Source organism: Coffea arabica, chromosome 10c (genome assembly GCF_036785885.1).
Source record: "Coffea arabica cultivar ET-39 chromosome 10c, Coffea Arabica ET-39 HiFi, whole genome shotgun sequence".
NCBI classification, from domain to species: Eukaryota; Viridiplantae; Streptophyta; class Magnoliopsida; order Gentianales; family Rubiaceae; genus Coffea; species Coffea arabica.
The window spans coordinates 4,534,145-4,560,425 of record NC_092329.1 but is presented as its reverse complement, the minus strand read 5'-3'; the positions used below and the strand labels follow the sequence as shown (position 1 = coordinate 4,560,425).

Here is a 26,281-nt window from a genome sequence, read left to right as displayed (position 1 = left end):
TGTTTTCTGAGGTCCTCCAACATCTGTATGTATCAATTACAACTTGTGTGTAGCTCTCCACGTTGTACTTTGGGGAAAAGGAAGCCTTGATTGCTTCCCATATTGACAAGCAGCACAAGTAGGAAGCTCTTCATCTAACTCAGGCATACCTTCTACTAAGTTGTTTTTCTTCATGAACAACAGAGCAACATGATGAAAATGGCCCAATCTCTTATGCCAAAGCGCTGCATCATTAATTTCTTTGTGTACAGCCGCTTGCTCCTCTCTCATCAGATCCAAAACAAAACTTTTGCCTTTCATTTGAATTCTGAACATTTCTCTTCCTTCTGGATCTTTAATTATGCAGCTTTTATCTTCAAATAGCACCTTATAATCTTTTTCCAACAACTGAGCAATACTCAAAAGATTTTGATCAATTTCTGGAACATATAAAACATCAGAAATTAATTTCAAACCTGTGTACCCTTCAATTGCCACTGTTCCTATGCCTTTTACAGCAAGGTAAGCTCCATTTCCAATCCGGACTCTAGTGGTAGTAGTTTTATCAAGCTTTCTGAAAAGCTCTCGATCATAAGTCATGTGGTTTGTAGAACCACTATCTATAAGCCAGCTTTCCATGGAGCTATTAGTAGCAAAACATGAAGCTGCAAACAATTGCTCTTCCTGAGGTTGATTCTCAGCAGCCTTGGCTTCTTCTTGTTGCTGTTGAGACTTGCATATCTTTTCCACGTGCCCTAACTGACCACATTTGTGACATCTTACATTTGGGTTCCACCAACACCTTTTCTGCGGATGATTGGTTTTTTTGCAATAAGGGCAAAGTGGATATACTTGAGATTTGTTATTTCCAGGCACCTTTTTGTTGTTTTTCTTGTTCTTGCCCCTGTTGTTGTATTGTGATATGGCTTGAAAGGCACCTTCCACCGATCCTTCTTGCCTCATCAGCCTTCTTTGTTCTTGTGCCTGCAGTGCATTTAACAACTCTGCCAAGGTGATGCTTGACAGATCTTTTGAGTTTTCCAAGGCCGCGATTGTAGCCTCGTACTTTTCAGGGATTGTAACTAGAATTTTTTGAACTATTCTAGAATCGGAAAAATCAGTACCAAGGAGTCTTACTTTATTGACTATGTCAAGGAGTCTGTCGGAATAGACCTTGATAGTTTCTGAATCTTTCATCTTCTGCATCTCAAATTCTCGAATCAAGTTCAACACTCGCATCCCTTTGATTTTTTCATCTCCTTCATATTCTTTCTTCAAGAAATTCCAGATCTCATGTGCCGTTTTCAACGTCATGATTCTGGTAAAGATTGTGGATGTGACAGCTGCATATAGACTTGCTCTGGCTTTCGATTTCCTTTGTCTCCTCTCATTATGGTGTTTCATTTGAGCAACTGTTGAATTGTTTGGAAGAGGAAGTACTTCATAATCATCCTCTACAGCCTCCCACAAATCATTTCCACCAAGATACGCTTCCATTCTGACAGCCCACATTTGATAATTTGTTCCATCAAATATGGGAGGTCCAAGTTGATAAGTAGAGGAAAATTCTGGATTCATCGTAATAAGGGTAAGTGTTTAAACTCTCTCAATCCTCACAGATCCCTCAAGATGAGAGCTCTGGTACCACTTTGTTGGGTATTAGAGCAGAAAAAGGTAGAGCAAGAGTGAATACTTTTGTATTGCAGAAGTCTGATGTTTATTGAGTCATAAGCCATGCTTTTATATAACATAAACAAAACAGAATTAGAGAAAATCTGGAAAAAAATCTGCTAGAGATAAGATTCTAGAATCAAAATCATATCAAATACTTTGACTTATCTATTGCCTAAAAATAGCAACGTGAACAACTAACTCCTGCAATCTGTTAGCAGTTTCACAAAACATGCTATTCAACAGAAGTTAATGAAGTAAGAGGTTGCTTCTATTTTATTTTATTTTATTATTTTTGTTGGATGATGCAATTTGAGCAGGTTTATTTTCAGTTGCTTTTGTGCTTTTCCGAAATAGTATTGTGCGTTGAGCTTGGTGAGAAGTGAATGTGAATTTTCAATTAAATCTATTGTATGGCACTCGAGCACGCAAATTTGTAACAATTAGCAGGTTCTGATGCCATTTGCGATTGTAGCTGCTCGATTAAGGGAAGAATGGTATCTGGACTGTCGCTCCAATTATACGGTCCGCTGCCATATATATTAACATTTGTAACAGATGTCAGGCTCTTGCTTTGCCAATGTCTTTAAAATGTTTTGTCCATTTGAGGATTGAATCGAGTGACGGGAGAAATATCAAATATACCCGCAAAAAATCCCAGCTGGTTGGACGCGCATGAAGAGCTTGTTGCACTTCTACTCGGTTCAGGTATGCCCCTATATAATTCTTAGAGCATTCGTCCACTCTTCAATCTAATAAGGATAAGACAACAACGGCACTGTTTATATTTGGATAACATTTACGAGTATACGATGTTCAAAATGCCAAGTAACGTGCAGAGTTTCCACCAAATGGATTCGATTCTGACTTCTGAGTGCAAATTTCGGGCAAATGCTTCAAATTTGAGAGAGAGTGAAAAATAAATTATAATAATTTTTAGATTCTACGGATTCCGGATTCTTCATTATTTCTCTCAAATAATTTGATGTGATTACAAATCATGATAGTGTTTTGTTGATAAACGCATGCATGGTACAATGCTTAATAATGCACAGTGCACACTTACTGAATCGGAGGGTTTGCTTGGCTCTGAAGACCTGCAAATTGGAGCAGCAATGTTAAATAAACCGATCTCCCCGCGTTCTACCCTTGCTTGTTCCATGTATGCTTTGCATGCGGGTGAATAATTCCCAGTTCGATTGTCAATTTTTGCATGCGGATTTCGTCCGAGCTCAAAGCATGGGTCCATAAGTAGTCGTACCTCCCCTTTGTCATCGTAGATGGAATGAACTGACTGCTCGTCTGCGGGTTTGCATGGAAAAAACTGAGTAATGGAACAAAAATGCAAAATGCAGTATTGACTTGCTGCAATGCCTTTGAGATTAATGAAAGTTTTAGGGGATTTTCTATTCATCGCAAGGATAGTGTGGGCAAGCTGAGGGCCATAATGGCCATCGTAGCTCTCCCTAGTTATGTAGAACTCGTGGTTCTTGTATTGTGGGAATCTCTCAAACCAGTTTACAAGAAATGCATAAGAATCTGAAGCTGTGATTTTGTCACCCGGCACAAGGGATTTATTAGAATATGAGAAGCCAACACCAGCTGGGGACTCTTCGGCTGTAGTCATTTCGATAAGAGGGTCTTGCGATCACTCTTGACTCTGAAAGGTCCAAGCTCTTGCATGGCTCCAATTCCCAGGGAGCAACATCCTGGCCCTGATCATTGCCATATCATGCTGTCAATATTTGTGGTAAGCTCTGCATCAATGAGAGGACAGATAATAAACTATATCTGTTTCGGTATCTTGGGCCTCAGGGGCCTAAGTTACTTGGGAGGTAGTCTTAGATGAACGGGGTGGTCCATTGCGGATTATTGGCCTCTACTATATGCTTTATATTCCTGTCCGACATTTAAGGCTCATAAGATATCTCTGTAATTGGTTTGAATAGCATTTTCATCTCTTGTACAACGCCTCATTTTCTTTTTGTGATTAATAACGGGCTGGTAGTTACATTAAAAGGAAAGAAGGGGGTTGTGGGGGGAGGAATAAGAATAAGGGACAGTAATGAAAAAACTGAATATCAGAAAGAAGATCCAAATGGTAGAAGTAGTTTAAAAATCCGCTTACCTCCATTGAGCCACAAGACTAGAGGCTTGGATCAAGAATCTTCAGGTGATTCCACAAAATAAAAAAATAAAGCTCTTCTGCCCTCCCGATTCACTGTTACGTAACTTGAATATTGGTTTAAATCAACTTCTGCAGGCTGCCCTGGCAATGAATCAATATTATCAGCTTCCATCAATCCATCTTGAGGGCTAATGTACACTGGGGCCATAGTTTTAACTGCAAGATCTAGATAAAGCCATGGCTCCGAATTTTGGAGGATTTTCTGAATGTCGAGTCTTAATGAGTTCGTTAAGGTTATCAGCCTGAATGGCTCCACCTTTGATCATGAGAAAGGCATATTGCTGCCAAGATAGGAAAATTATAGTTAACAATACTAGTGTTGGCAGCTGCATGTTCTTGAAATTCAATAGCATGTCTAGCTACAAGTGCTTTCAAGTGCAGGGTGACCAGTTTCTATCAGTTTTTGCGACTCTGGTCAAGGCAACTTCCAACCTTATTTACGACCTAACTTCATTGGCATGGATCAAACACATCCTATAGGTGATTACTTCCATAGAATTTGAATAATTACTTGGAGAATATCTGATTCTCCCCGGTAAGTTTACCCAGAAAGCTATACAGACATAAACCTGCTGTCGCAATTTGCAGCACTCGCCTACAGATATTAATCCAGAAAATTTATTTGAAATGTAAATCACGTCCTGATTCAGGATTATCCTTTTAGTGATTGTAGGTGGGTTATATATGGTTATTCTTCCTGTCGGCTCGCTTCCTCAGCCGGTTGGCTGATTTAGTGGGACTGTCATCATGTTAGGAAACCCGATTGTGATATTTTTGTTCTTCTCTCCGTTAAACTCCACAAGATCTCTTGTATAGCCGAGTGCAAAGATCAGTTGCTAATCAACTCAGTTACATGGCACAAAATTTACCTCATCTGATTAAGCTAGCATACTAAAATAGGAAATTTGGGGACCATAGCTTTCATCATTTAGCCGTTTTAACATTATAGTTTTCACAAATGGACAACCAGACTCTTTCTTGAAGCAAATTACGTACTACTTGAATCTGAGTTTCACAGACAATTAGAGCGTACTTGTGTAATGCTCTCGTGTCGGATGTTTGATAGCCTTTGCAGTATATAGTAGTGGGACTAGGCTCCTCTTCGCTGCGTTGGAGAGAGCTTCTCTCCATTACACTCCAATAAAATTAACTTAAAAATTATTTCAAAAATCAACATAGTTCATAATATATTTTATTACTTGTGTTAGTTTTATATAAAATTTCATATGAAATTGACCAAGCTTTGTTGCCTGATTAATCATTGCAAAATTTTCATAATTTTAACTCATTTTGAATCATCTTTCTGCCCTCAATTGATTTGAACCAGAACTTGTGAGACCTGTGATCGGTAAAATTATGCATGCAGTTATTAAACTCCCAAATAGAACTTAGGAAATGACTCTTTGCAAGCGAGGAAATGACTCTTTGCAAGTATATATGTGGATAATTAAGATTCACAATAGTTCAAAAAGAAAATAAAAAGAGACAACGTAAAGAAATGCACACGGCAAGAGATATAATTTGTAACAACACTAGCTAGGGAGAGATTTAAAAAGCAGACTTGATATTGACTTTTAGTCGAAAAGGAAAATAAAGAAAGAATAAAAACTAAAAGATGACATTGATTCAAAGCGACAGCTCGCATGAGTTTCTTTCTTGTACAGTGGCGGAAGCATCATCCCGAATAAAAGTCCAGGTGGAAGGGGGCAACTGTGCATTGATGAATGAAGTGAAGAGAGCGAGGGCTCTCGCTGGTTGATGGTCGGGAACAAAAAGTCCGGCCCCTCTGACGGTAACGAATGTCAAGTTCTGGTATTCAACAACGTAGCCTCCGACCTGCCCAAGCAACCATATGTATGTATATATCCGCTTGTTTTAAGAGGAAATGTAGCAGATGCTATAAGAAATGCAAACGCGATTAGAAGAATTACCTCATTTTGAAGGTACCATGGGTACCATGTAGTTTTCACCGATAACTTCAGCTTACTAACAGCATATTTGGCAGATGTTACAGGAATAGCACTATCAGTGTCCCCGCTGTACATCATTTGAAAACTCTTAATCAGGTATTAAATTTGCAAAAGGTAAGGAATACTACTATTTTGTTATGCTTTTGCTGTTGTTGTGTCAGGAGTAATCCGTCCATCAAATGTCAGTACTGATCAAAAGCATATTTGGTCTGGAATGACTTGCCTGTAAATTCAAACTTGAATTCCACTTTGCATCAACTCAGTGATGATTGGCAACACTGTCCTAGGAGCATCGGTCCAATTCTTCAAATCACTAATTTCCGAGACATACCAGAGGACAACATACGATCCAAGGGACAATTTAATGCTAGTCAAATACTTGGAAAATCTTGCTCCAAGTTTGAAGTACTAAATTTAGCAATCTAATATATTATACCAATTAGTACAAATAGTAGCATTACTTGCAAATTTTCCACGGATAAGGAACGGTGGAAATATTTGCATGAAGAGCAATCTGAACTTCAGGATTTTCCATGTAATCCGAGACATAGTCGGTGGAGCACGGGCCAACATATGAATACTGTCATCATTTAATTAGCCAGTGATTAAAAAAGAAAATTAGATTAGTTTTTGGCACACTCGAAAAGAGACTGATCGAAGAGAATGTATCACTTTATACGTACGTACCGGAGCCGCTCCAGGTGTAGAATTGCACAAGGATGCATAGATATCATAAGGATTGATGCCTTCAGTGACATTGTTACTTAGGTTCAGATATTCAGAGCAGTTATCAGATTGAATGACTAAAGATAAATTGCAATTGGAATTCACTCCGTTATATATCTCATCTGATATGAGGGCATGTGTCCACGCATAGTCTAATGATCCGTAGAAACTTGATTCATAGTCAATGTACGAATTTCCGAGCTGAAACATGAGTTATCATTTGAAAAAAAAAAAGAGTAAGATTGATATCTAGTTTTATTATAGTACACTAAAATTGACAAACTTGTCAAATCACTCCTTACTGCAATTCCCTTTAAGTTGATCGCAGTAATCTGATTTGAGTAGTTATTTTGACGGAGTATCAGCTGAGCAAGTTGCGTAGCATAATGGCCTGCATACCTTTCTCCTGCAAGAAAAAGGTCTCTATTCTTGTGTTCTGGAAACCTCTCGAGCCAGTTGACTAAGAAGGTATATGTATCGTATGCAGTGAGGGTGTCGCCAATACGTTCATAATATGCACTCGTGTTTGAGTATGAAAATCCAACACCAGCTGGTGCCTCAACAAAGATGAGATTGGCCTCTGGGACGAGTATTCAAATGCAAACTTTTGGTCACTATTCTGCAGTAACTAACCTACATATGAAAGGTTCATATCATGCGACTACGTTCGAATTAGCACTTACCACTATTCCAGGCATATGGGTTACGGTACAGAGTTTTGCCATCTTTGTTGACCCTAAATGGCCCAATTTCCGTCCATGCTCCAACACCAAAGGAAGAACAACCAGGCACTGCATGTTCAAGAACAACATGTAAATAATTAAAGTTGATAATGGAATTTTAAACAAACGAATTCTGAACAAATGAACAAGTGATCAACATTGGTTATGTAACGTTGAAGACCAAAAGCGAAGTAACAGACCATGTCAAGGGACATTACCTCCGGCAAACCACATGAGAAGGGGTTTGGAAGATGAATCCTGTGGGGATTCAACGAAATAATAATACAAAGTTCTTCCAGAGTCTACTTTAACATAGCCTGAAAACTGGTTGAAGTCTACTCCATCAGGTTGCCCGGGTAATCTGTCAATTTTGTCTCTCTCTTTGAGTCCATCTTGGGGGCTAACATGCACAGCAAAAGCCTTGGCAGATGCATCAGATTCAGATCTTAGACTCAATGCATTAAAAGAAGGGAGAATGAGACCAATCGTCCCTCACATATCGCTGATGTGAAAATTTAGTCCCTTAGAACGAAAATGATTAGTTTTAGTACCTGACAAACAAAAAATGATCACTTTTGGTCCATTTTTACTTTTCTGAGTAGATTTTGACCGGAACTTACTGGACCCACATGATGTGCATAATTTTTAAAGGGTAAAAATGGCAAACCACCTAACTAGAAAATGTGAGGAGACTAATAGTGCAGAGCTTTAATTAAACATTCATTAAAAATTATATAACTAACCCACCATTACTAACAATTCATCTCAAACCAAAACAACCCTAATTGCAAACTCGCAGCAGCTGATTGAAATTCATCTGAAGGAAATTGCTGATTGAAATGCCAAATATGTTGGGTTCAGAGATAATGATGCAACAAACGCAGACAGACTTGGTGACCTTGGCGTGATCGACGGATGCAACTTCCACAATTTCTCCACCTTCCAGCTTTTGATGCATCCTGACTTTGATGGAGAATGGGTTCTTCTTGGCTTCAGTAATTGCACTTGTTGTAGATCATGACAGCACCATTGTCGGTCAGCATTGCAAGTGTTTGTAAAATGCCTAAATGAAATGTCTGAAGCCGTGGAGCACTGGGGAAAGCTCTGCATTTGCCTCTTAAGAGCCGAAGTCTCCGAAAACCCAAGAAACTCAAACACCAAAGAGAAGTCCTTAAAAATCATAAAAAGCTAGTTTCTTCTTTGCCCCAATCATCAACGACCATGAGCAGAATCTTGAGCCCCATCAAAAGCCTTGTTTAGACTTTAGACATCACACTTCTGTCACAAAATCTCACTGCCTTTGATCGAAAGAGTTTCTCAAAGACACATCCCATACAATCCATGCCTTCATCTCCTAAAACTTTTTCTCATCTCACCATTGTCCTGTTCAACAATCCTAGCTTGAAAGCGGCATAGTTTCTTCACGAAAGAAGGGAAAGAGTCCAATGGCGTGTCACTGTAACAAGAAAAAGATGGAAACTTTGACAAAGCATTTCAACCCCATCCCATTTTCACCCAAAAAAGTGCAGTCTTTAGATACTGCAATCCACCAAAGTTTGCTCTCAACTTTAGGCCTGTGGGATTTTTTCCATCTTGATTTTGACCAGGAACTCCAGACAGACTTGCTAGAATGTTTTGGGCGAGGAAGCACATTTTCATTTTTCATTTTTCTTTTTGCATTCATCTTTTATAGCACATTTGCTTGTTATTTTCTTGTCTTTAATCACGAATTTCCTTTGAAAGATTTTCAATCAACTAAGAGGAGCTTGCAATTATGGTTCATTTTGGGTTGAGATGAATTAGAGACTTTCAAGTAATGGTGGAATAGTTTTTGTGTATTTTGATGAATATTTAACTAAAGATGTGCACCATTAGTCCCTCAAATTTCAGATCAAGTTGATTTTTCATTTTTACCCTTTAAAAATTGGACACGTCATGTGGGCTCAGTAAGTTCCGGTCAAAATCTACTCGGAAAAGTGAAAATGGATTAAATGTGATCATTTTTTGTTTGTTAGGGACTAAAACTAATCATTTTCGTTCTAAGGGACTAAATTTTCACATCAGAGATATGTGAGGGACAACTGGTGCAATTCTCCCTTAAAAGAATCAGCGTGAAACGCACTTTTGAACGATTTCTCTGTCAGGAATTTAGAAAATGGTTGAAAACCTTGACTCCCGTAACACTGACGGGATATCACCACGAATAGGATTGACAAGATTAGTAGGATATTGGCCATTATGACCCTAAGCTACTACTCTCCTGTAACCGAGGAATTGAAAGTGCACTGAAGCCTACTTTTGAAATGATCTGATTTATAGTCCTTTGAAGGTCGGCAATTTGATGCCATTTTGCTTCATCTATTCACCAAGATATGCTTATAAACTCGTTTGTTTCTTTTTAGGCCGTCAGAGTTTGTTCAAACCAAAAGTCCGTCAATTATCTTTTTGGCTGACATGTTAGCTTTGCCCGGTTAAACCACATCTGTAGAGCACGTCAGCATGCATGCACTATAATCTTAACTTGTTACTGCTTTCCTTGATATATATATTCAACAAAGGATTCCTTCCGTCTCAATATTATACTTTTTTTTTTTTTGGAAATTCATCATTTTAAGGGGACATTTAATCGTTGATGTCTGGATGTGTGCATTGAATGAAATTACATCTATAGCATTTTTATAAAAACCATTCAGTTGGTGATTAAATGTGCATCCAAATTTGAAAAGGTTGATTTTTGAAATGATAAAATTAAAAAGCAACTAATATTCTGTATGAATTTTAAAATGGTGAGTCTTATATTGGGACATGGAAAAAAAAAAAAAAGAAATATGGTGGAAGGTGTAGTAACTTATCTTCAAATACTCCGGCGCACAGTCTCGATTAGGTGTTTTAAGCAACTAATACAATTTAAGCAAACACGGCCAGATATTACAATTCCTTAAATGTGCATGCAAATGTTTTTTATTCGCAACGGATGCTTTTGTCTATTTGCACGTTTCAGTTTGGTTGATTCGGAATACTGACTACATGACAAGGAATTTGCAAATTCGTAGGCATCCCAAAGGATCTGTTTCGTCTTGGAGATTCTGTATCTTTTGTGACTTCAAGTATTGTTTTGCCAGAACAATAAAACAAAAGCAAGTTAATTACCTGATTACCCACTAAATTTTTGAATGGTATAATTGTAGCCACTCAATCTTTATAAGTATGAAGTTATTCACACAACTCCGAGACGTGTATACTTTAGGCAATTCTATGTATTTTCACCGTTAATTCTACCACATCTAAGGATTTGTATGAATCATGAGACATCACCGAGAGGCAGACCTGATGATGAAAACAGACGAAATGACCTAAATTATATACGTTTGAGAGTTGAGTGGATAATTTCATACTTTTAAAAATTGAATGAACAAAACCATTCTATTACAAAAGTTTAGTAGGCAGCTGAGTAATTTGCTCATAAAACAATAGACAAGATGAAAATGACAAACAGAAACAAATTACTTTTTAAAATGCATTTAGGGTTTTTATTTTCAAAATTGTCTTCATATCTTTTGTAGTGGTAGGATTCTCAGTAATAATTTTAGGTCTCAGCTAGGTGAAATGTCCTATTTCTTGATATGCAAAAAAATCAAAATAAGTTGTAAAAACCATATTGTAAGCTTGAAATTGGTGTTCCCACAATATTTTACGACTTGGTGGAAAACGTTAGGTAAAGAGCGGGTGGAAGGAGGGGAAAAAAGCTGTACCCGAAAGAGTTGAATTGCAGGAGTAAATTGATTTTCCTTTTGTTGTTAGGACTCATTCTTTCCAATGTTCACAGATTGATTGCAAATTTTTGATCTAAAGATTTGGCCATTGTACATTTGTAATGCCTGACATAATTGTAAATCCAAACTTGAATTCTAGATTCCATCAACTCAGTGATAATTGGCCTTTCAAGCAACACTCTGTCTTTCCATCTATGATTCACGATAAGACAATTTTCCACAGTCCAAAAAAGCAAGAATTGTAGTGAATATAGTTTTGCTCAAACGTCTCTTAATTCAGGCTAAAATACTTAATATTCAAAATCAAAAGATTGGTACAAAGTCAAAGTTATTTACTAATGATAATTTGATGTTGACCGTTAGTCATTATTCCATTTCTGTTAGTTATCCTAAATTTGCCTAAAATCACAAACTTTGGGGGCTAAATTTGTTTTGATCAAAATATTAGATATCAATTCGGCACATAGGCCAAATATTGGGGATCAAAATTGCAATTTTTCCTTATTATAAAATAAAATGAGATTTGAATAAATCATGATCAAGTGAAAAAAGGTTTTACATGGTCAAAGACCAAAGAGAAATGAAAAACTTTATATCACCAAGACATGCGTATTATCTCCATTAAACCACATGAGAAGTTAGGATTTTGGAAGATGAATCCTGTGGGGACTTTGGAAGTTCATTTTCGAAATGCTCTGATTTATAGTGCATGGAAGGACTGCAATTTGATATTCGTCATGATATTCTTATATGGAGTATATGTTTTTTTTTTTTCCTTTCCCCCTTCAGAATTTGTTCAAGCTGAAAGTCCATCCATTAAAAATTTCACCAACATGTTTGTTAATTTGCCAAGGTAAACCAAAATTTTTGAGCATGCACTCGCTTGTTGCTTTCTACAGGTACGTACTCGCGGTCTCCATCTGGATCTTCATTAGGTGTTTTTAACAATTTCAATTTAGGAAAAAACACGTCGAGAAAATACAATTTTATAGAATGTGCATGCAATTCTGCTGTGCTTGTAACTTATGGAGTCTATACTTGTCTAGTGTACGATTTTTTAGTTTGATTTGATTCGGAGTAATGACAACAGGACAAGGGATTATGATCGTTTTATGCATACCAAAGGTCTCTAACGTGTCGGAGGTTTTCGATTCTTTTGTGACCTCAAGGATCGTTGGCCAGGATAAGAAACCATGCATACACAAGTGGAAAACTATGAACAAAGTTTTTACAAGTTGTGATTAGGGATGTACGCGAGCCGAGTCATAATCGAGTAGCTCGCGAGTAGCTCGGTCAACGGCTTGGCTTGAACTTGGGTTGACCAAGTTCGAGCCAAGTCTCGAGCTACTCGATTGTCATTCGAGTCGAGTTTCGAGCTAATATTTTGAGGCTCAAGACTTGTCGAGCTACTCGTCGAGTCGGGGGTATTTAAATAATATATATGTATTATAATTATAAAATGACCATTATGGGTATAAGTTTTACGGAATTTACAATAAACTACTCTTTATAATAAAATTTCATAATGGCAAAAAAGTAATAACATAATTGTAAAAAGACCTAAAAAGAAAAAATGTCTAAAAAAGGGAAGAAAAGACGAAAGTGTGTCAAAAAGCTTGATTAGCCTCGACTTGATAAGGCTTGACTAAAGGTCGAGCCTTATCGAGTCGAGTCTCGAGTTTAAAGCGAGTTCCTCGAGTCAAGTTTCGAGTATCGATTTTTTGTATTCGGTCGAGGTCGAGTCGAGCTCGAGCCTAGGTATATATGAGTCGAGTCGAGTTCGAGTATAGCAATACTCGAGTTTGACTTGACTCGATTACATCCCTGGTTGTGATAACTCAATTTTGTCCAATAAAATGTGTACTAATGGAGATTAAAACACACAAAATGTGTATTTATTCCACATGATCACTTCCACAGCTTTTCCTATTGAGCATATTCCTTTCTTTTTCTTTCCTTTTTAATTTTCTCATTTTCAACTTCAGACACTTTTTTATTGTGAATGGGAGGACTCGAATCAAATGCCTCTCACTTACATATTCTCCTCTCGAACCACTTAACCCATTCCACCCCATTTCTCAATTTCACACTTAAAGAACTCCTTTGTTGTAAAACTATTACCATTATAATCAACTTATTTCTTGAAAATTCATGCAATTGCCCCATAATCACCACAAATACTCGTTTTTTTGTATCTAAAGTTGTTTTAGTTGGTTAGATCTTATTGCAATATATTTGAAAAAAAAAAAAATCGTTCAAAACATCATTCACATTTCGTCAAATGAATTTTTTTGTCATTCACTTTTAAAATGCTAATTTTATATCTATTACGAATTCCAGTCGATAATTTTTAGTCCCAACTTATGTTTTCGACCATTTCGATAAAAAAAGTTAGATCCTATTTGTAGTTATACAAATGATCCAATCTATATTCATTTTATTTGTTTCTAAAAAGGTATAATCTGACCCAAATTATGTGCATTCTTTCCCTAAAAAATTGGAATATGACCCAATTTATATTCATTTTTGCCACTAAAGATATGGAATTTGACTTGATGTATATAAAAAATGATTGCATGTGAGTCACTTGGTAATTTAAGATTCAAAAGTAGTTAAATTGGGACCAAAATTTACTAACTTAAATTTGAATTTATAAGGGACATAAAATTAATATTTTAAAAGTAAATGACCAAGAAATTCATTTAACAAAATGCAAGGGATGTTTTGGACGATTTTTTCATTTGAAAATGCAAAACACATGAATACTGTACTTAGAATTATCATCTTAAGATGGTGTCGAGACATGTGCTCTTTTCATTTAAACACGAAATAGTAATTTGGATGACAGATTTTGCATTCAACTAACAAGACAGTCGAACAAAATTTAATTTGTCAGGTCTCATACTAATTTTTTTGGCTAATGAACAAGAAGGCGAGACGAGTAGTTTGACATATATGCCAAGAATATGTGTTATCCGCATTTTCTTTCGGTCATCCTAAAGCATCCCCTTTTTTTAGTCTATTTGGATGGGAGAAGTTTTTGGTTTATGAATGAAGAGAAGAGTGCAAGGGCTCTTGCTGGCTGGTAACTAGGAACAAAATGTCCAGATCCTCTTATGGTAACGAACATCAAGTTTTCATACTCAACCACATATCCGCCAACCTGCAAACCCAGCATTGATATCTCAGACAAGTCCATAATTCTTGATGGGCAAGTATTATGCGAAATGTTAAGCATAATTTAATAGATAAAACTTCTCAAAAATTTTTATACCACTAAGTCTTCTATTCCACACAAAATATAAAGGAAGCTCTAGATAATTCATCTTACTACAATCCATTATAATGAAGAGCTTGCTTTTTTGTTTAACACATGCTTGAATAATTAGACAAAGTAAGTTCTTGAAACAAGTTTTACTTGTAGAAGTTCATTTTTGCCACTTCATTGGACTAACAAACTCCAGAGATATTGTTTGCGTGTAATGTTCAAGTGTTTAAGGCTCTCATTCTAAAATAATACGTTATACAACAAATAAGCCGATCAAAAAAGAAATATATGACACTTACCTCATTCTGGAGGTACCAAGGATACCAGGGAGTTTTCACAGATATCCCAAGTTTATTGATGGCATACCTTGAGGACGTTACTGGCACTGCACCATCCGTGTCACCACTGCAAATTAATCATCTGACTTTGTTAAGTTCACTTCTGACAATTTCTTTATTCAGATTCAGTCTTATTTAATGCTTAAATCCTGTTAAATTATACAATATTTGAAGATGTTGAATTGTAGGAGAATTTGGTTTTCGTTTCGTTGACAGGACTCTTTATTTTCAATTTTCAGAGTTTATTTGACAAAATTCAGTCTAAAGATTGGCCATTGTTTATCTCTAACGACTTACCTGTAAATCCAAACTGGAATTCCGGATTCCATCAACTCAGTGATAATTGGTAGTATAGGCAAACGTCGGTCTTTCCAGCTACCATTCATGGTAAGACTATTTCCACAGCCCAAAAAAGAAGAACATTGGTGAATATACTTGGTGGCTCAAACCTTTAAAACTTAAAAGCACAATTTATGACCATTTCTTCTTCAAGAGTAACAGTGATATACTTGCACAGTTCCCAGGGATAAGGAAAAGTGGCAGCATCCACATGAAGAGCAATCTGAACTGCGGGGTTGTTTAAGTAGTCGAAAGCATAATCCAGCGAGCAGGGATCAAAGACTGAGATCTGTCAATATTTCAAGGCCAATTATCAGGAAAAAAAATAAAAGGGAAATAAGAAACCATAGATTTGATCAACAACGTTTGCACATTTAGAAAAGATAAAGAATTGATAAATACTTGCCAGAGTGGATGAAGAGGTGGAATTGCACAAGGGCGCAAAAATGTCGTAAGGGTATATGTCCTTAGTGGCATTTATGACTTGGTCTTGATATTGGCGACATATATCAGATGGAGGAGCAGGAGACGAGAAATTGCAGTTGGATTTATGTCCAATATATATTTCGTCTGATATAAGGGCATGAGTCCAATAATAGTCTAACCATCCCCTACTGTAGGATTCGTAGTCAATCAACCCATTGCCAACCTGCAATTATGATTTGTCCATATTAAATTTTAGTATGCAACTTCAATCCTTGCAACTAATAGGCATGTGCCAGTGAAGCATTAGTCTAACGGTTAAGATTGAAACTCCAGAATTTAGTGATTTTGGATTCTAATCTCCTGTGTCCTTCTTACTTCTTAAATCTCACCCATCTCTGCTGAAAAAATAAAAAACAAAAACTAACAGGCATGTCAATTTTAACTTTATCACTTACAGCGATTCCTTTTAGATTGATTTTAGTATGGTTCGTATTAGTGTTTGCGTGTAGTATCACTTGAGCTAGCTGAGGTACATAATGGCCAGCATAGCTTTCTCCTGCAATAAAAAAGTCCCTAGTCTTGTACTCGGGGAACCTCTCAAGCCAATTGACTAGAAACGTATACGTATCCACTGCAGTTCTTTCGTCCCCAGTGAAATCATAATCTGATGTTGTATTTGTATATGAAAATCCAACACCAGCTGGAGACTCCAAGAATATGATATTGGCCTCTGAGAAAGAATTAAAGTCCAACTTTGGTTAGATTCTTCATCTCTGTTATGTGTATTATCATATTATACATGGAGGGAAGACTGAAAATAATCTAGAATCCAATGACCTGCATTCCACGCATATTGATTTCTGTAGAGAGTCTTGCCACCTTTTTCAACTCTAAATGGCCCAAGTTCCGTCAATGCTCCGGCTCCAAGAGAAGAACAACCGGGACCTGCAAAGAGCTTGGAATGCCTAGCACTTGATAAACTAAATTTCGTAAGAAACAAAGTTAAACTGGCAACATTTAGCAACAGTACCTCCATTGAGCCACAGGACAAGTGGATTAGATGAAGAGTTTCTCGGTGATTCGACAAAATAGTAAAACAAAGCTCGTCCTGAATTGGGATCAACAGTAACATATCCTGAATATTGGTTGAAGTCTACTCCGTCAGGCTGTCCAGGCAGCCTTTGAATCTTGTCATTTTCTTTGCGCCCACTTTGGGAGCAAAGATACGCTGATGAAAGGCTGAAAGACGTATCTGATCCAAATTTCGTGGAAGTGAAGTTCTGAGAGGGCTTTTCTTGCAACAATTCCTCCATTTTGAGCCCACCAATTGATGATATAGAAGCTTTACCATCATGGCACAGAAGAGAAACTACCAAAAACAGGAGTTTCAAGCTAAGTTGTAGCTTCTCCATCTTTTGAGTTCTGTATATCAATGATCAGGGGGGACGATTCATTCTGTTGAGATGTTCAGTATATATAGTCCGCCACAGGACTTAATCAATCAATGTCAATCCTCTTCATTGTCCAAATTTCGTATCTGCCAGTTTTGCCGACTTACGTGTGGCTCTGATTTGGCGGACAGATCAATGACCCAAATCCAGGTTTGTCGACTTATGTTTAATTCCAGCTTTGCAAAGAGTGATTCTTTTCGATTCAAAAATTGCATTTATCGACTACTTCACACATATCCATATCCAGAATAGGTGCAACAAATGATCCGCCAAACAATTCAACGATGACCCAAATTCAGAATACGTGCAACAACCCAATGCCGCCATGGTGATCCGGATATTTGAAAGATTCGCACAACTAATGGTGGAGAAATACACCGTGCTTGAATTCTGTACTTGGACTGCTCCAGAAATAAGAATCCACAAATCATATTCATTTGTACTGTATTCACTTTGCTATTTCCCAGAATGGTTATTTTATTTGGATAAGTTTTTCATACACTGTTGTTTACTTAGTGGGTTTCGGTAATTGGTACATAATATGAATTCAAATTTAAAATTCAAATCATTCGACATGCATCGTAACTGTTAGTGTAAATATTAATGTATAAAAAGTTAATCGAAATCATAATGGAAGACCGATGAAAGACACAAAACAAAAACTTAACAATGCATTAATAACACAATTGCCACCCATTTGTCAACCCCTCAGCTTTTGTTTCAAGGCCTGGAGTCTCTCTAGAGAGACCAAAAAAATACTGAAAATTCAATGAATTAATTTCCCGCCGTCTGCCGGCGAATAATCTGCATTCTGTCCAATAAATAGATCCACCGCATGATTTGATTCTTTCTTGCAGGCGAGGGTTTGATCAATGATCCCTTTCCTTAAGAGGAATTAAGCGTCGTGATCATCATCTTTCGCACAACTTCGTGAGAGAACCACTTTTATTATCCAAATTCCTCTGATCATGCAATTTTATTGTATACTCACTTGTTAAAATATTGATCTCCTTTGCCACTATGTCCTAATTTCCGGAAGGAATACGCTTTATTCTGTTCTCCAACTTTTTATTATAGAGTGCACCTATAAAAAAAAAAGACTGAAAATAATAATATTCCAAAATAATAGATTTAAGATGGGCTCTCAACATTCTTCTTAGTACTTATGTGGCTTAGCATAGGCTTTGTACTAGGATTTATCCAAGATGGGCTGTTTATTAACTCTTTAATATAACATGATACTAGTGCAAATGTCTTAATTGGCAAACGGGCTCTCTTTTCCGGCATTAGCTAAGCGATTAACGGCAAAATTTGCAGTTTAGAGTAGCTCACGTTTGCAATTTTTGATATCCAACCTTAATTATGGAGATCATGATTTCTCTTGCGCTTAGAGAAGGGGATTCCACTCAAAGCTGCTAATTTTCAAAAAATAACTACTCTTCGCTCCAAATTTATCATCGCTTTTGAGAATCCCCATGCTAATTATAGTGCTATTGGTTTTGATGTCGGTGATTATTTTTCCAATCTTGTTTCCAAATTTCGTATTAACGGGAGAAAAAAGATAAAACATATTTTTGTCTTTTGGCCGATAAGACAAAAAAATTGGGATATCTAGAATGGAAAGTGCGACACTCTCAAGAAGGAAGGAAAAAAAAAAAAGGTGGTTTTGGCTGGCCGAAAGTTCTTGGCAACTACATATCGTTGATCAAATCATTGAACCTAGGCTATTTACTCTTAACCTAGCAATTACTGTGAGATGCTGGTTGTACTTGGTAATTAGCCAGTTAGCCACTGCATAGTTTCTTGGGTCTGCTGATCTCCATTTGGCATGTACTTCTAGGTGGCCCGAGGGGGTTGTATGCTGCATTTTCGACATTTCATGTCAAGACAACTGAAAAAATGGTGAGAACAGAAAAATGGAACTTATTATATTCCAATTTGGATCAATAAAAAGACACCGATTTTGCTTGTCTTTTGAGTATAATGTAGGCCTAATAATTGTCGAATTGATCAAACACAAAAAGCTACAAGGCACCAACTTGCTTGAGGACGTGGTCCTGATGGAGAAGGAGACAGGAAGGGAATTAATTGAATATGGTTTTATTTGTATACGCTCCCACAGAAGGGAATAGGGATATCGAACTAAGCTGCTGATTATGTTTTTGTTGCAGTTTCAGCTTTAACTTTCTCTTGATGCCTGGCATCAAGTTCGACAGGTTCGGAAATTTTGATCACGTTTTCTTAATTCAGTTCCGGGGTATCACTTGATCTTTTTAGTGCCATGGTGTCTGCTCAGTTTCGGGGTCCTTTTTGCTTGATTTTCCAGGTAGGCCTGGTTTTGATTAGAATAAGGACGCACGATCTTGTCCAAGTAGATTAGACAAGGAAACTTCTTTCTTCTCTTTCTCTCGATGTCTAGCTTCTGATTGTAATAGCCTCACGCAACCTTCCCGGACTTATCATTCTCATATACTGAATGATACTGCTTGCCAGTTCCACCCTGGGTCTTATCTTTAGCATTGTTTGGTCCCCTGAAGGAAGGGTGAGACAGGAGCTTTAATTTTTCTGGACTTAAACCCGACAATCATTTAATTCTCCAGGGCGCTTTCACTCTGTTTCCTTATGGGAACTTCTGTTAGGGAGGCTCGCTGGACATTAGTGATCAAAAGGAAAGAAATACAATTAATAACCATGAAGTAGAAGAAGAACACAGTGCTAGTACGAAGACTTAAATCTTACATGGCTGGTTGAGTTGTTGTACCCATCGGTCAAGATATGGGCAGAGTTTTACTCTGAAAACATCACGGGTGGCAAAGGATCGGCATCACCCATTATGCGGGCTTTCGATTTGTGGAGCCTTGGATTTGTGAATAAAGCTCTTCAACCCTTCTTTCCCGTTATCTGTGTACAATCAAGATGAGACTTTAATCTTGTTAAATGGACCACCAATCATCTCGGCCTGCTCCAAGTTCCATGACCTTGATCTCTATCCTGTGCTGAAATCAGGCAAAGATCTGTACGCAATACCTCTTTCATTCCATGTCAAAGAAATGTGTGCGGAAAATTCTTATGTGATGATTCATGTCCCTTCCCAAAGCTAAACATTCCACAATTACCATTTACGTGGTTGGACTTGTCCATAAATTTTGTTTTTCTGATTGAATACCAAAATGAATGTCACATATGCTTTTTATGTCATTGCCCCATGTTTGGATTTGCTGATGCTTATTAGGCTTATTTCAATATAATTCTTCACATCATATCTGGATTATTGATTCCCTAGTTTATCAAACAAGAGCAGAAAGAAATGGCGTTCCTCAGTGTTACACCTTCTTCTCCGCAAAATAGAAGACCAATACATGAAGAATGCTAGCTACTTCATTGCTATCTGCATCTTCACAGCAATTACTCCTTTCCCCACTTCTATACATTGCCTCATTGTTTACAAGCTTCGCACATCAATCTGGTGTGGTGCTGGTGTTCCTACAATGAAGACTAGGTTCCACAATTTTTAACACAACTAGTAGTTGATTGCAAATTGTAGGAAGACGTTCATTTAACAAGATACATGGACCATTCTTTCTTGGACAGCGGCAAAGAAAATATCAAGATACTAACAGACAGTGACAGGTCTGTACGTTATGTTTGAAGCTTTGCTCTGCCCATGTGTTCTTCTCGTCTCATTTACTATTTTCTCCAGTTAATAGATTGGATTCTGTTCTCTACTCTTTCTTTGAAGATCGACCTCCAAATGTTCTAGTTATTTATAATTTTCTTCAAAGCAACCCTCTTGAAGGTGCTTATTGTGTTGGATATTTTGAACGTGTAATTAATTGATAATAGACAAAGGTAGGAAGCATAAATGCATGCACACCGGCCTTAATTTTTCTTTTTCTTTTCTCCATCTAGAACTTTTGGTTGATCATAACTGTAGGGTTCTCTTGAAAGGTTATGGTTGTGGTCCAATTCTTTGTAGTGGCATGACTCTTCATGCTCTCTTCTTTCCCCTCACCGGTTTCGTGCTTTATAACTTGTTGTGCACTTGTGTGGTAAGTGCCAGTTGATCAAATTACACCCATCAAGATTTCTGTTGATGTGCAGTAAGTGAATATGATGTCCTCGTGACAATGCCATGCCATATATATATGTACATTGACAAAGACTCTGTGTTCTGCAATAAGAAATCAGGAAAATGGTTTATTCAATCATAACTGGTTATCTTACAGCTAGCTGTGTGTTCTATTGGTTTTCTGCTCATTTTCCCTCTTGCCTTCCTTTAGTGCACTAACACACTCACAATTGCATGTTGCACTAATCATGGAATTGGACACGACTGACTATCCCTCGATGTAGAAGCACAATGATGTTCAAAGACATGTTTAGGTATCATTACATCTCATTAGTCAGATATAATTATAGTTAACCAATTAGGAATTGGCTTTCTTGATGGCATCTGTATTTTAGCACTTTAATGTTTTTATATATTATGATATCAGTGGGTGATCCAGATAAAGACAGTTTAGAAATAATCTCTTATAAGCAAGTTCCTGGCGAAAGAAAGTGGCTTTTGGTTGTCATCACTCAGTAAAAAGAGCATACCTTTTGGCATGTGGTTGCTTTTGCCCTTTTTTTATGGCTACGTAAAGACATTTGCTTTGTTTTCTATGTTGGCCTCATGCTTGGGAAAAGCAAGACCCAGAAACCCATGAAGAAGAGGCTGGGACCTCCAAGGACAGGAGGACCACAAATATGACAGAAAGCCAATAATGTAAATCTTTCGACCTTACCCGATTCATTTTAACCTTTTTTTTTTCTTTTTCTTCTCCTCCTCTCTACAATTAATTTTTATGTGAGGGGTGCATGAGGGATCAGGATTCAAGGTCCACAAGTTGAAATCTATCCAATTTAAATCGGTTAGCATAATTATTACTACATTTTGTTGGCATATTAAATCAAGACTCAAATTAGAAATATTTTATATTATTATTTAGTAAATTTTAGTTAAGTTAGGATTTTAGTAATTCTATTGGAGTCAAATTATATTAGTTTTATTATTTAGGAATTAGTATCTTATTAGAAAATTTCTTATGGTTGTAAAACTTGTTTATCAAATCATCTAGTTTATAAAGAGGGAGTCATATTATTATGTTTAGTTGAGAAGAGTGAAGGATTGAGAAAGATTGAGAAGAATTGAGAGCTTTGTTCTTATGATGTGATTAATAGATTATTGTTGATATTATTCCTCTTCTCCCACACATATTTTTATGTGTGTGAATTGCCTCCCCCCATATACATTGATTTTATCAAATATATCTCCAATAAGTTTTTGGGTTGATTTTTTGGATTCTAAATCTAGTATCAGAGCCCTAGGTTCAAGAAATTGATGCTGCGGTGCCTGTAGACATTGAAGAATTAACCCGATTATAAGGGTTAATTGTGACTATTTTTTGCTGTCAGAATTAGAGTACAAAAATTTTGCGAAAAAATTAGTTGATCGAGTTAGACCACAAGGTTGGTCATGGAGTGTCTAGTTTGTGAGGATTGGACCATAAGATTGGTTTGAGAATTGTTAGATTGATTGATTGCGGATGTTACAACAGAGATCGGAGAATAATCCTATCAGTTGAATTGTGATTATGAAAATCACAAAATGAATTGTCAATAAATTGACATCAAATTGGGTGACAAAAACAGTCTATCTAGAAGCATAAATTATTTTCGCAAAAAAATAAGTTGAGCAACAAGATAAATCTGTCCAAGTACGTGGAATATTGCAGCGAAAATCAAGAGAGATTATTGATTGTGACGATGGTGAACCTGATGTCTCTATGATGATGGTGAACCTGATCCAAAAGAGAACTTGATTTTAGGGAGGCAATGTTGGCATATTAAATCAAAAATCAAAATTAGAAATATTTTATGTTGTTATTTAGTAAGTTTTAGTCAAGTTAAGATTTTAGTAATTCTATTAGAGTCAAGTTATGTTAGTTTTATTGTTTAGAAATTAGTATCTTATTAGAAAATTTCTTACGGTTATAAAACTTATTTATCAAGTCATCTAATCTATAAATAGGGAGTTATATTATTATGTTTAGTTGAGAAGAGTGAAGCATTGAGAAAAATTGAGAGTTTTGTTCTTATGAAGTAATTAATAAATTATTGTTGATATTATTTCTCTTCTCGCATACATATTTTTATGTATGTAAATTACCTCTCCATATGCATTGATTTTATGAAATATATCTCCCATATATTTTTGTTAGAATTTTTGGATTCTACACATTTGGTATCAACTGGTATAGTTTTGGTGTGATCGATGGTGTGATCGACAAATTAGTTGAATGTGTTAACACACTAGAAATTATAGAAATTACTCCAATTGGTTTGAATAGGACAGATTTCCACTTGAGAGGCCTCTAATGTAGTGCACGAGAGGAGCGGTGGGGAGTTTCTGTAAATTTCCACCCAAGGGTGACTTTTATTTGCAAAATATTCACATAGACCTTTCTTTCTTTCTTTCTTTTTTTTGATATCACATAGACCATGTTACAGGTAGGGGTGCAAACGAATCGAGCTCCAGTCGATTTTTGGCTAATCGAGCCGAGCTCGAGTTAATTTTGTGAAACTCGAACTTGAGCTCGAACTCGACGAGCTCAAAATATCAAGCTTGAGCTCGAGTTTAAAAAATAAAAAAATAATTATTATTATTTTATTTTTAAAAAATGAAAAATAATTATTTATTTTTAAAAATGAATAAAACAATAATTTTTTTAACAAATAATAAAATATTAGGGATATATATGTAATTTTACTATTAAAATAAAAAATAAAAAATATATATATAATTGAGCTCGCGAGCCAACGAGCTTAATGTTTTTGAGCTCGAGCTCGATATTGACGAGCTCGAGTCGAGCTCGTATTCGAGGAGAGCGGCTGCTCGTATTCGAGCCTGTGACGCCCCGAAAGAATGAGTGTGAGAAATCAAAAATTTTTAAATATTTTAGAGACATTATTTTGTTTCCTTGTCTATAATTTTATGCCTTTCTTCAATATATTAATTTCCTATACATTTTTATAAGGGAATATAGTTTTCAAATCATTTTCTTGATACAAGTTAGTCCACGTTAATTTTGAAGTGTATTATGAACGTGGGACCCGCAAATGCTGTAAATGCAATATATTTTTGACAACTTGTTGGAGTTTTGTATTAAGTGAGATTATTTTACAAGGTGCTAAGAGATTTGTATTAGAGAGACAAAAAGATAAGTTTTAAACCTAAAGGTGACAAGTGTCACCATCTATTCACTCTTGACTTTGACCATTTAACTTTACCTTTACCATATAACAAAATTGACCCAAAAATCTCTTCTTATTTCATTCTTGTTGGCCGGCCATGGAGGAGAGAAAGAGAGAGAGAGTTTCTTCAATTTTCCTTCATTTCTAGCTTGAATCTTGCAAACCTACCCGTTAAATTCCAAATTTCTCCACAAAAGTGAGTTGCTAAGCTAGTTTAAGGTGATTAGTGGAGTTGCTTGGAGGATTAAGGTGCCAAGTTGTTCCTTTTCTTGCATTTCAAGGTGAGTAGCTAGGGAATGCTTCCTTTGGTCTTGATAATGTCAAAGTAATGAGTTGTGTTGATTAAATGTGTGATTGGGTGAAAGATATCTTGATTTTGGTTGAATTGGTGACGTTTTATAATTATTGGGAATTTTTCTGTTTTCATATGAATATGATTATGTGGTCATGTATGATGAATGAAAATGGTATTGAAGGAAGCTAGAAGGTAGAAAAAGTGGTTAATTGCTGGAAATTTCTGTTTTGGAAGAAAAATTGGAAAACTAGGGTTCATGTTCCTACATTCTGCCCGATTTTTTAGCTCATAGTTAGAGGCCGAATTGACCTTGGGTTAAAACATAAAAGTTGTAGGGAATGATATTTTAGAGGTTCCTACAAAATTTCAGGTCAATCGGAGCAGCGTAGCTTGTGAAAAGACGGAATTACCCTTGCTGCCCTGTTTCTACTCGAATTTGAGAATTGCTTCTGTAATGGGTTATTTTGGTTGGGAATGCTTCGGAATTGGTTGTTGAGGTCTTCTGATGAATTGTATCCCTGTTTCTTAGCTTTCGTATGGCTTTGGAATTTCTGGATTTGGACTTAGGTAGTCTGATTTATGATGTTTGCACCAGAATGCGTTCTGTGAACCTGTTTTTGCGGTTCTGGTGTAGTATATTGTATTTTTGACCTAGTTACACTCGAAACTGGGCTGAGTGACCTTCTGCAATATTGTATCCCTATCTCTTAGCTTCGAAATGGTGGATCTTGTACCTTCATCCGATAATCGTAGTGCCATTGGTGCCAAAACCGCAAAATGATGTCAAAAACTATTTTTCTGATTTTGAGGTTAACTTTCATTTCCGGACTTTTCCCTAACTTGACTTGTACTTGTACTACTGGGAGCTTGCTGAATGGCTATTGAATGAACTTCTTGTTATGTGTGTACCTTTGGTTTGAATGAGAAAAATAATGAAGCCTTGATGGCTGGAAAAGTAAAGAAAGACAAGGGGAAGTGCTGTCCGAACTTTGAAAGGACTTGTTTGCATTGAGTTTGTGAACTAAAACTTGGATTTGACAAGGCAATGTTATATGATGGATAATTTCTGAGCCGTGGAGGTGAGTGACCCTAAACTGTTTCCAAAGTTACTTTCGAACGTTTTCTTGCATTATGTACTCGACTGCATATCATGCGTGCTTGCATGTGAATTCATGATATGATTTGGCTTCACGGAGTTCTTGGGGAGTCTTGTGCTGAACACCAACGTCTCCACCTCTGTTCACTGGGAGCAAATGGCTCCGGAGCTAAAAAAGGGGCTCCCTCTTACTGTTAATGTTAAATGATCTATTTGAGCGTTGGGTGTTCAAGTGCTATGATTTCACTGGCTCACGAGAGCAAAAGACGTACATTTGATCTCTGAATCATGGCATCATTGAAATACATTACTGTGAAATATATTTGATGACTGCTTCTGAGTTTCTAGCTCACCCCAAAAATATTTTATTCCCCTCCACAGGGCTCGAGGCGAAGGAAACGTTTGTATTAAAGTTCTCCGTGTGAATAGTTGGATGATCCACTGTACCGTTGAAGTTTTAGTTCGACCTTGTGTAATATTTGAGACCGTGCTTGTACTTGTATTTATATGAGAATGGAGGATCTTTGTTTTATTCGCGACTTGTATTGCTTTGATATCCTGAGGTTTTAGTTGATAGTGCAAGTGATTAGTTTCCGCTTCGTTTGTGATATGTAATTCTTGGAGAATTTGATGTAAATTTGAGATATATCTTGTAATTTAATTGAGGACTGTAGTGAACGACTGAGTTCCGGCGAGAGCTGGGCAGGCGGCCCGCCGAACCCTCTGGTTCGCCTAAGGGGAAA

General features: G+C 36.7%; 1 protein-coding gene, 1 long non-coding RNA gene and 2 pseudogenes across 2 annotated transcripts; 1 reads left to right on the top strand and 3 right to left on the bottom strand.

The window, feature by feature from the left end:
- Positions 1 to 2,466: 2,466 nt before the first annotated feature.
- LOC113714983 (serine carboxypeptidase 1-like) lies at positions 2,467 to 4,170 on the bottom strand (annotated as a pseudogene).
- A 1,294-nt stretch (positions 4,171 to 5,464) lies between these two features.
- On the bottom strand, positions 5,465 to 8,909 carry LOC113714982 (serine carboxypeptidase 1-like; annotated as a pseudogene).
- A 4,891-nt stretch (positions 8,910 to 13,800) lies between these two features.
- Positions 13,801 to 16,853, bottom strand: LOC113714365 (serine carboxypeptidase 1). Its single transcript, XM_027238174.2, has 8 exons — positions 16,431 to 16,853; positions 16,238 to 16,345; positions 15,856 to 16,130; positions 15,381 to 15,623; positions 15,145 to 15,263; positions 14,933 to 15,028; positions 14,597 to 14,702; positions 13,801 to 14,192 (listed from the first exon to the last, which is right to left on the bottom strand). The coding sequence occupies exons 1-8, from the start codon at positions 16,810 to 16,812 to the stop codon at positions 14,049 to 14,051; spliced, it is 1,473 nt and encodes a 490-aa protein (XP_027093975.1). The 5' UTR covers positions 16,813 to 16,853; the 3' UTR covers positions 13,801 to 14,048.
- Positions 16,854 to 24,097: 7,244 nt separating this feature from the next.
- On the top strand, positions 24,098 to 26,194 carry LOC113713653 (uncharacterized). The gene is made up of 2 exons (XR_003453599.2): positions 24,098 to 24,428; positions 25,920 to 26,194. It is a non-coding gene; the product is annotated as an uncharacterized lncRNA (long non-coding RNA).
- Positions 26,195 to 26,281: the final 87 nt, after the last annotated feature.